At 40.7% G+C, this 10,448-nt stretch overlaps 1 protein-coding gene across 2 annotated transcripts in view; it reads left to right on the top strand.

Annotated features, from left to right (window-relative positions):
- Nucleotides 1-3,178: 3,178 nt before the first annotated feature.
- The window catches only part of arid1ab (AT-rich interactive domain 1Ab), a 56,401-nt gene continuing 49,131 nt past the window's right edge, over nt 3,179-10,448 (top strand). Inside the window, exon 1 of one of the 2 annotated variants that reach the window (XM_067508313.1) lies at nt 3,179-4,491. In XM_067508313.1, the coding sequence (XP_067364414.1) occupies nt 3,592-4,491 (900 nt within the window). In that variant the 5' untranslated portion in view covers nt 3,179-3,591. The remainder of the gene's footprint in view (nt 4,492-10,448) is intronic. The other variant, XM_067508323.1, reaches the window with a different exon arrangement.

Below are 10,448 nucleotides of genomic sequence, written 5' to 3'. Positions count from 1 at the left end.
GGTGATGGCCAGGGAAGCCACGGCATTGGGCTGAAGGTGATGCATCATGGTCACCCTCACAGGGAGGTGGCGATGAGGCACAAGTAAACACTCTTAAATCATCATCCTGGGACAGATGGGGGGTGCCACAAGACCCCCACCCTCACCACCACTGTCAACAGTCAGAGAAACAAGACAAATCTGTAAACGAGTAAAAATGTGTTGTCTTTATTTGAATGATTTTGAATCGAACAAAAGACAGGAAGGGGGCGCAATACTATGAGATCACGTGGGAGGTGTGAATCTTATTCTACATGAGCCAGACAGGATTATGACAGAGAATTACAGTGAGAAGTTTGCATGGTAACACTTTTTCGTCAAGTCATTCTTCCGTGGGTGGTACCAGTTATAGTACATTGACTGCATATGAACAGCAATTGTAATATAAACCGTAAACTAGTGTGAATAGCCTTTTTCCTGATTTAGCTTCAGCATTTTAGAGTGAAAGTCTCACAAGTGATTTCCAAGTCTTGGCATTTTTATCACTCAAAGCATCCCAATTAATTCCACAATAAAAAAAAGGTCTGTGCACTTACTACTGAACTTATCTGGACAGGCTTCATTGCATATAAGAGAAAGAAAACACATAAATAAATGCGTGACACCCTTAGCAGCACAGGAAGTATTGAGCATTATGTTGTTGCTCTCCCACAGAAATTAAACGTACCATATGATCTCAGTTCTTTTAAGTAATCTGACAACGACACTGACAGCTGAACAACAGATAAATATTTTTCAAGGTGAAAGCTGAAAATATAGCACAATTTTAAGCCTCTTCTAAAATAGGAGTGAGGAGATTAGAAAGCAGACTCAAAAATATTAAAGACAGACTGCACCTCTTGATAATAAACAGTAAGTTTATGCTAAAAAGAATAAAGAAGCTCCCTGCCCCCTCCTCCCTGTCAGCCTCATCTCTGCGCTTTCTGCTAACATACACACACACATGCACACGCAACCCTCCTTAGCCTATATAAGCAGACAGCAGCTGAGCTGACCCCCTCCACCCTGCATGGCTCCTCTCAATTATAAAACATACAAATGCTGTATTTGCAGCTTTAAAATACATGTGGAAATTTCTGTTTAATTCTAAGTAAAACTTAAAGTGAAAGAGGATGTTTTTTTTCCACAGACAAAGTGAGCTGTGCGAGCAAAAAGCCCCGCATTGTAGAGAGAAAGGGCTGAGCAGAGCAGGGAGCTGCTGCTTCCCATCCCCCACATTCACATAGCAAAGTTCTGCTGCTTTTGCAAGCGGTGATGCTGCGTTCACGCGCTCCGCCCGAGGCTTGTGAACACACAATGTCGCAGCATCGAAGTGCTTTCTGGCTGGTCTTCATGCTAAAACAAAAGTATGTATGTGTTTGTTTTGACTGCTGTTGGTTATTTTTTAGTGTGTGTCTAATTTATTTATTTTACCCTTGGAAAATAAGCAAACTGAAGCATGTTTGGGCATATTAATTCAATGAAACAATATAAAAATACCCTTTCCACTACAGTTACCCTTTCCCTCATTTTTAATTTAGTTTGACAAAGCACATTTAATACTTGCATAAATGTTCATTAATATAGTTAATTGATTCTAGTCATACAATGTTCAGTAGTTGTGTACATGGTACACTATTTTAACTTATGTGTATACTCTAATCTTTATACATTGAAGTGGACACAACACTTATTTCTTTTCGTGTTTGCAAATTTGATGTGCCAGCACAGACCTAATAAATGTTACTTTTCATCCTACATTACTTTTGTCTATTTAGCTGTTTTGGTGTACACTGGAGCATTGACTACACTTTCAAGTCTCAGCTACTGAAATAACCTGTGGTAACTCAATCTAGACTTTCTTGTAACAGCTAACACAACACTTTTAACATGCAGGAGAGGTTGACGTCTGATTCAGGGCGTGATTGCAAAAATCCCTACAGCACCTGAAAGCAGCTCTAAGGTTTGCTGCTGCTAGGAGAGCGCGAGGCAAGCAGGCAGAGAGAACGAAGAAAGGGGGTGGGGAGAGAGAGGGAGGTGGAGAGACATAGGATGTCTGTTTCTATTAATTGTATAGGACGACTTTATGATGTTCCCTAAATCTTGTCGCATTCTGGTGTGTGTTGACATGAGATTTGACGTATGACATACAACGTGGTGTGTTGATTTTCAGTGAGCAATACTGTCACTTTTCCATCACCACTCAGCACTGTTTCTCTTTTTGTATCTCAACTTCCTGCTCTGTGACACCCCCCCCATCCTTCTTCCTTTTCCCTCGTCCACCCCCCCCCTCCCTCTCTCTCTCTCTCTCTCTCTCTCTCTCACACACACACACACACACAGTAGACACACAGGTTGTAATTTCATGCTTTCCTCTGCTCCTCTCATTTGCTGTTGCTGACACATGGATGCAGTATGGAATCAGTCCCTTCTACCCATTAGCCCACTTTAACTGTAGAGAACAGTCCGTCTGTTTTGTTGTACTCCTTTAACGAGCTAAGAAGAGGTGCATAAATAAATGTAACAACACATTTGTTAAAATCAGAATGGTTAAAATGTTATGTTTGACTTCAAGGCAGAGTGTTTGGTTGAGGAAAGTCTGGCATTTATCAGTTTTTGACAAAAGCCTTGTATATGAAAAGCGTGGCTACTCAAAACCTGTTCAAACTTATGAATGTGTCTTACTCATTTTGATGTTATTGAGGTCAGGGACGTAAAACCACGGAACTGATGTTTACTTTAGCTATTAGACATTCTTACTTTATGCCACTATGGTGTACGCGCCAATGCAATGAGCTGTGTGTACCACTACATGAAATAAAGCAACTAACATAAAGCACATATTGGGAAAATGAACAAAACAGCTTCGAATGTCAATGTGATAAACTCTTTGCCAGACAGCCCGTTCCTGTGTGTCTTCATTAGCATACGCTACTCACCTATATTCAACACTTAATGGCAACACTGATCACTACTTTACGCTGACAAACTGGGATTTATTTAAAAATGTGACAGCCTTTTTATGTATGAGCTCGCTTTAACGCGCATTAGACCCCCAACAATGGCCCTTATTGGGTATAAACAATGTCACTATTAGCTGAGCGCAGCCCGGATCCAGTTTTCGCTGAGGACTCCGCTTCGGGTTTTGGTTTTCTCGCGACAGGTCGGTAAGATGGCTGTGTCTCGCGGAGCATCGTGCTGGTTTGGTTGATTTCTAGCTCGCGCTCTCGTTCTGTAACAGAACCCCCCCCCCCTTTCCAACACACACACACACACACACACACATACACTTACACTTGTGTCGGTGAAATTCATTTCCCTGGCTCTGTATTTATATATTTTTTCTTTCACAAACTTTCCCCTCTGTGTTTTAACTTTAAACGGAGTCGCAGTGGATTACCGGATACCGGTCCGGGCGGCGGGCAAAGGGGGAATGAACCGGGACAACGGGTACGTTGGTATAAATATAATTGTATGTATATTCAATGGTTATTCGGAGTTTTATTGTGAGTGAGTCGCCGTGCTGATAGAGAGAGAGGCAGAGAAAGAGTGCGGGAGAGAGAGAGGGATATCATGGCCGCTCAGGTCGCCAGCGTCGCCACTCTCAACACTAGCCCGCCATCCGAACTCAAAAAGCCGGATCGGGACCCACAGGAGGAGTCGGTACCGGGAGAGAAACAGCATGAAAATAAGGAACAGGGACCTGACGGTGGATCTCCTGGTCAGAAGGAGCTGCAGGACGGGACCGATGCTGGAAATGCTGGGGGAGGAGGGGATCCTGACATGAAGAACGGCAACGGAAATTTGCCTAGGGTAAATAATAATAGCAGTAATCAGAATGATACAGGCGGGCCTGAAGGGAATAACCATCCCGGAATGGGACACCACCACCCGGGACCCTTTCCTCCACCTCCTTACAGTTACAACCAGCACTACAGCCGGGCCCCTTTTCATCAACATGGCGGACAACAAAGCCCTGGCATGGCAGCTGCATCGGGGCCGGGCATGATGGACCCTTACCCCCCTAATTCACACGAACACGGCTACCCCAACCATTACAACAACTACAGCCCGTTCCAAAACAGGACTTCTTATCAGGGCCAGGGATACGGGGCCATGAATTCCCCGCGCAACAACCACCCTCCGGCGGCTGGGGGGCAGCCAGGCAAGCAACAGCCAGCAGGAGGAACCACAGCTATGGCTCCTTCTTATAATAATCAAAGGTATAACATGGGGAACCAACAACCTACGTCTACGCCAACTTTAAATCAGCTTTTGACATCCCCCAGCTCTGCCAGGAGCTACCCGAATTACACCCAAGGAGACTATAACAATCAGGAAGGGGCCAGCAAGGGACCAGGGGATATGGGCAGTAGTCAGTATGGTGGGGTCCATCCGGGTTGGCAACAAAGGACCCACCATCCGCCTCCTATGAGCCCGGGAAACACTGGACAACCTCCAAACAGAAATCAGGTAAACTTCACTTACTGCCCTGACACACTTTGACTAAGTTAAAGCCACTCGGTAGCACAGAAAAAGCAGGGTAGAGTTGCACATTGCATTGGACCAGCCATTGTCTATGTAGCAAGAGCTCTAAAATGGCTGCCTCTCTCTTTCTCCCAATACCACCCCCTGCAATAGTGTTTAGACAGAGAAAGAAGCCGCATATTCTGTTAGAAACAACTTTCTGAGTTGTGGGTAACGTTACTAGTGCGTGTCTCTGCTTGGTACAGGGCAAGAGTTTGAGTAAGTAGAGCAAGAGTTTGTCGGAAGAAAGTGTGTGTGTGCGTGCGTGCGTGTGTGCGTGCGTGGAGAGGGAGATAAGGTGATATTTCTTCACAGTGCTTCTTCGGCCTCATTTTAGACTTAAAGGCTGGTATTTCTGTCTGAATTGGCTTCTTGTTGGTGTTGTGCGCCCAGCAGTGATATCAGAGTTGTCAGTAGCTGTCAATGCAATAAACAAGATGCAAATGACAGTGATAGCCGTTAAATAACGTTTGCATAATCATTTAGAAAAGACCCTTCTGTCCGCTAAAATGCCGCTTGCACGGTGGAGTGGAGATGTGTCTCACAGTCCAGTGAATGGCAACAATTACGTCCGCTAAGTGTTTACTCGGATCAAAGTGTGATTGTGACCGCGATTGATTCATCTTGACGGAGGCTTTCATTCATTGTGGCATTAGTTCCGTATCCCGTTTGCTTTTTTTCCCACGCGACTCTTCTCCATGTGCACCTTGTAAACACGGCCTCGCTGGTTTGAAGTTGGCAAAATGCAGTGTGCCTTTGCTTTGGGATTTGAATTATGGAGGTAAAATCCTGCTGTCAGAGCCAGGAGACAGTTGGTCTTAGGTTGACATGCGAGCTGAGATCTGATTGGCTCCCCATCCCTCTGCTCTCGGCCATTTATAATTGCATCTAATGGAAGGCTGCAGAAAAACAGCCCCCTCTGCCCAGTTATGTGTTCCTCTACCTTGTCAAGAAACATAGACATACACATCTTTTCTGAAAGTTTATTTATTTTGATTGTTCACGTGCAGTAACTAAGTCTTATTTTTTTACGCATAAATATATATGAATATTTCCCAGAAATACAGAACTGAAATGCACACAAGCTAGAAAAATTCTTCATTTTAGAATAAACATACTCATTGGTTGTATTTATTGAAATCATTTTGTGAACACATTTTGCTCAGTTCCTCCCACTGCAGTAATTTGCATGATTCCTGTCTTTATGTAGACCCACTATACTCTGTACATCTTTGAACTTTAGGCTTACTTGTATCACATCTCAACTGTCATTTTTAGTTGTAGACCTTAGATGTGCACCTTAAGTTTGTTTGCTAATGTGCACACTGTGTGCGCCGTTCGAGTCTGCTGATCTAGGTACAGCACATAGAGTAGGTGTGGTCATATAGCCCCATTGTACAACTGCGTTCTTCACTGTTTCTAGATCAGGACTGAAGGAGACTTGTGTTCCCGAAGTGTCTGGTGGCCACGTGAGTGAGTCAGACAGGCTGCAGTGTTGTGTTTACAAGCGACCAAGGTGTCAGCCAAGTGTCACGGCTTTTTTTCCCAGCAGGTTTACAATAGTCTAATTTACTTCCACATACAGCGTGTGTAACCATGTCAACACTGCTCACCTACATTTCTCTACTCAGTGATAACAGCAGCATGTGTTGTGTTTTTACTCTACAGATATGTGTCATAAGCAACAGAGGGGAAGTGTGTAGATTTACCTGTACTGTTTATTTTAATGCACATGGATGTGTGAAGGATATGTTATCTTTATCACAAACAAATGTGGCATATTTTTTTAATAAATGCATTTAAGCATCTACTAATCAAAGAATAGAACTGTCACAATGAAGTTAGTATTGTACATGTGCTGGAATATTGATTTATTTCTTCAACAAAGTTAACATACTGTGTTGCATCACTTCATATTCAGGAAAAGTTGTTTGTGATGAACATGCTCCTCATCGACAGAGGTTATACTACCACTTGTTTCTTCAAAGTTTAATGTGCAAGCTTTCCACATATTTTGATTGCATCACATCAAGGAAAATTGTGGATGCTTAAGGCTGCACAGTGCAACTGGACACATTTGGGTGAATATATTTTATCCCAGATATACTGCATCTTGACATGTGCGTGCTGCACAGTCATTTTCACTAACCTGGGTGGTCTGTATTGCCTTAGGCAAAATGTATTGTTAAAAGGATTTCCAGGAGTCCATCTTTCTCACTGCTGTTTAGGGGAAAGTTTGGGCTTCTCTTTTTAGTTTTGATTTGTCACTTCCTGTGTGAAAAAAAAAAAAGGTGTCCACACCCTGGGACAGCTTTAAATTGTGGCAAATGGGTTGACCAGACTGAATCTCAGCTCAGTGTTTCCCTGTTGTGATGATTGGTGTCCCTATCAAGCAGTACTAAAGTTCCAAAATGTGAGCAGAAAATATGTTGAAGAAACAACTCCAAAATAAAATTGCGTGTTGATTCTATTGCAAGACGTTCCTGAGGTTTTCCAGCAGGTCCCAGAGACTTTCTCCACATATTCCTACCATGACAGTCCTGCGTATGAATGTTGTCCTTTCACTAGCAGACTTTAGGCATAATCAGTCGGGACGTGTTCTAAGTCTATAAAATGCCAGGCGCTTTGTGCTTACTTACTTTTTTTATTTATATATATATATATATATATATATATATATATATATATATATATATATATATATATATATATATATATATATATATATATATATATATATATATATATATATATATATAATCAGGCAGAATGCTTTTAAGCAGTTTGCTTTGTCTGTTATTTTCGTCCTTACATTGAATCACTGTCCTTAGTAGCCACTAAAATAAGACTGCTAGTTAGAAAAACATCTTTACATATTTAGCTCTTCAAAATGGACAGGTAGAGGGTGCCTGCTCTGGCTCTAGCTGCCTGCTCTAGGCTGTTTGCATCTTAAAACAAAAACTGTAGCTATTAGACCACAAGTAGCTGAGATGTTTGACTTGTTTGATAGCATAACTTGTCTCAATTTTTAAAAAGTAAAATAATTAAAAGATAAATAAAATACACAGGGTTTTGAACAATCATTATTTTATTAACACACAACATGAAATTGAGAAGTAGTAATAATATATCATCTGTAATGCTTGCTGCTTGTCTGGGGGAAGTGATCTCCATAATCGGGCAATTGGAAAGCATTATACCCTATAGGGCAAGCAAAAAATATATTTTATGGTCCTAATAACTAATTTATGAGTGTTGCACCACAAATAGTATTTTATCCAATTGGTTTAAATAGTATTTCATTGTAGATCAATCTTAAGTGTCCACAATCTCTTGTTGCAGGTGAACCGGAGAGCGGGCTAATTTATTTGTCATTTCCCCTGTTTACAAACATTACCATACTTCCGCAAATGAGAAAAAGCCTTCACCTTGTTATGTCATATTATGTAAAATAAATCAACTTATTGAAAATCATGTCCTTTAGCAACTTTTACACACATGTAAAACTTTCACTGTGTGAATTTGGCAAATCATCTTTTAGGTTTACAAAGAAAACATTCATGAAGTAATTTGGGAAACTCTGACATCACTTTTTTTATTTGCACTTGCCTGATCGGCTGCTGCATGATGTATTTCACTGCTTAGAACATAGATTTTATTTCCCCCAGGCAAGTAAATGTCGAGCCCTGGTACTTGTGACAGAAAGAGGAGAGTAGACCTGTTTGTCCAGAAGATTTACTTGGATGATGGTCACTTTATTGCTTATTTTAGGATAAATTGTCCAGTTTAGCAAACTGTTGTCAATCATCGGGTCTTTGAATTCATATGATTGTACTTGAGTGGGGGGAAACATTGGTGACCTCAGGCACTTTTACACTTGGAATTGAACTTTGTTTAACTGGAGACACATAGGGCATTCCTACAACAAACATGAAGCATATAGACCAGAGAAATGTGAGACGTGGCACAATGCAAAAGCAGCTCTCACTCTAATTGAAAACAATTACAAAAAAGCTGCCCCACACTGCTAAAATGCATTCTGTCTGATTAAGCCCTTTCTCTGTTTGGCCAGTCACAACAGTGTGGACATTGGGTGAGGCGGGTCTTAAAGAGACAGGTACTAAAATAGACCGTTTCTCACAGAGGGAAAGAACTACTGCACAAAGGCCCATTATAAGAAAAGCTTTTGAAATTGCAAATTTTTAAAACCAGAGCCCGAGAATAGACTTCATATACTTAAAATTGTGTATAATCTGGCCTCCTTAATTTCTTAATGCCAGTTATGCATATGGTCTAGTCTCAGTACCACTCATCTCACTCACTTAATCACCTCTGTCAGTATCAGCTTGGTGTAGTGTAAATCTTTATTTCTGGTTGTGTTGTGTGAACAGTAAAAAGACTGACACTTTGGGTTGTATTCTAGGTGTCAAACAGGACTTGTGAACTTTGGAGTAAGTGTTACATCTTAGCTGTGCTGTCTAAATATTTCAAAGAGTAGTGTAAAAAGAAATGTCTTGCCTTTTTTTTTTGAATTTACATGTTAAATAATTGCTGTAGTGACAGATTATGTTGGTGACATGTTTGCATTGCAATAAAAGCACCCATTCAAAAGTTAAGTTGAAATGGTGTTTTAATTAGAGCAGCTTGTGTTTGTCTTCATATCCTTATATCCTTATATCCTCTCTGTTTCTTAAGCAAAAAGAGTAATATCTATCCCACCCCTCTTAACATCTTTTCATTACCTTTTCATGTGAGCTAATGTGCTTTTAGAGCAGTTCTTTGCTAAAGAAGCCAAGGCTCAGTCTTATTGTAGAAGTGGACAGAGAGTGTCTGGACAGGTAATTGAACATTTTGGTTGTTAAGCATACTTAAAGGTAGCAGAAACAGCATTTCTGCGGAGGGCAAACAAGATTTTTTAACATTTCATTAGTATCACTAAACTGAAAATCATAATCACTTTAATTTGGAGCTTTTATCACAGTTTATTTTTGTGTCAGTTGTGCAGGTGAAGAGAAGACATAAATTTATTGTTATAATCCCAGACATGGAGTCTGGAGGAAAGTATTCTTTTATGGAGAACAAATACACAGGAATTTCTGAACATAAACTGTTTTCAAACTGGGGCATGGAGATGTCACATGAGGTCAATAACAGTATGTGCACATTATGTTTAGTCAGAGAACTTGTGGTGTGTTTGATTTTTGTCTGCAAAGTGTGATGTGGCTGCCAGCAGATCAAAGTTCAGGTAGAAGCTTTTTCACAGGCTCCCCTTAGCAGAAGAACAGTTCAGGATGAGTGCTGTTGACAGTCTTTAAGCAGAGTTTATTAAATGCTTCAACTCTCCACTTATTAACAGCACACAATTGGCCTTTTAATTGGTGGATATATCTCCAGTAATGATTCGATAGATGAGTTTTATGAAGACATTCACCTGCCTCCGGCCACCTGCTGAAGATGAATTAATGTCGTAATTAAATGTTGGGTGAAGGCTAAAATTATGGGGTTTCATCTCGACTTGCATACAAACAAATACTCTGAAGTGGACTGTAGTGGGGCTTTTTTAGAGGGTTTGTCAAACACATGACAGAGCCATCAAGGATATCACCTCTGCTCTGTATGGCTGACTTCTCAACCTTGGTTTAAATTCAGTCATAGTGATAGAGACTTTTTAATTTATTGAGAAATGTCCAATGTTGTTACACTATGAAAATCAAAGGTATTAAATTGCCAGCCACTAATAGACGCATACACAGTTCTGATCCTGATGTACAAGAGGAGACTAACTTCAAATTAGAAAGTAACTTAAAAATAAACACTGTCATGACAGCTTTACTGTGTCAGAAACTTTCACGACTAATGAAGATGGAACATATATAAAATTTGCCTGGCTCTATATCTTTATT

This window comes from Channa argus, chromosome 1 (assembly GCF_033026475.1).
Source record: "Channa argus isolate prfri chromosome 1, Channa argus male v1.0, whole genome shotgun sequence".
Classification (NCBI taxonomy): Eukaryota; Metazoa; Chordata; class Actinopteri; order Anabantiformes; family Channidae; genus Channa; species Channa argus.
Note: the sequence above shows the minus strand (reverse complement) of the source record. Positions and strands in the feature narration are given on the sequence as shown.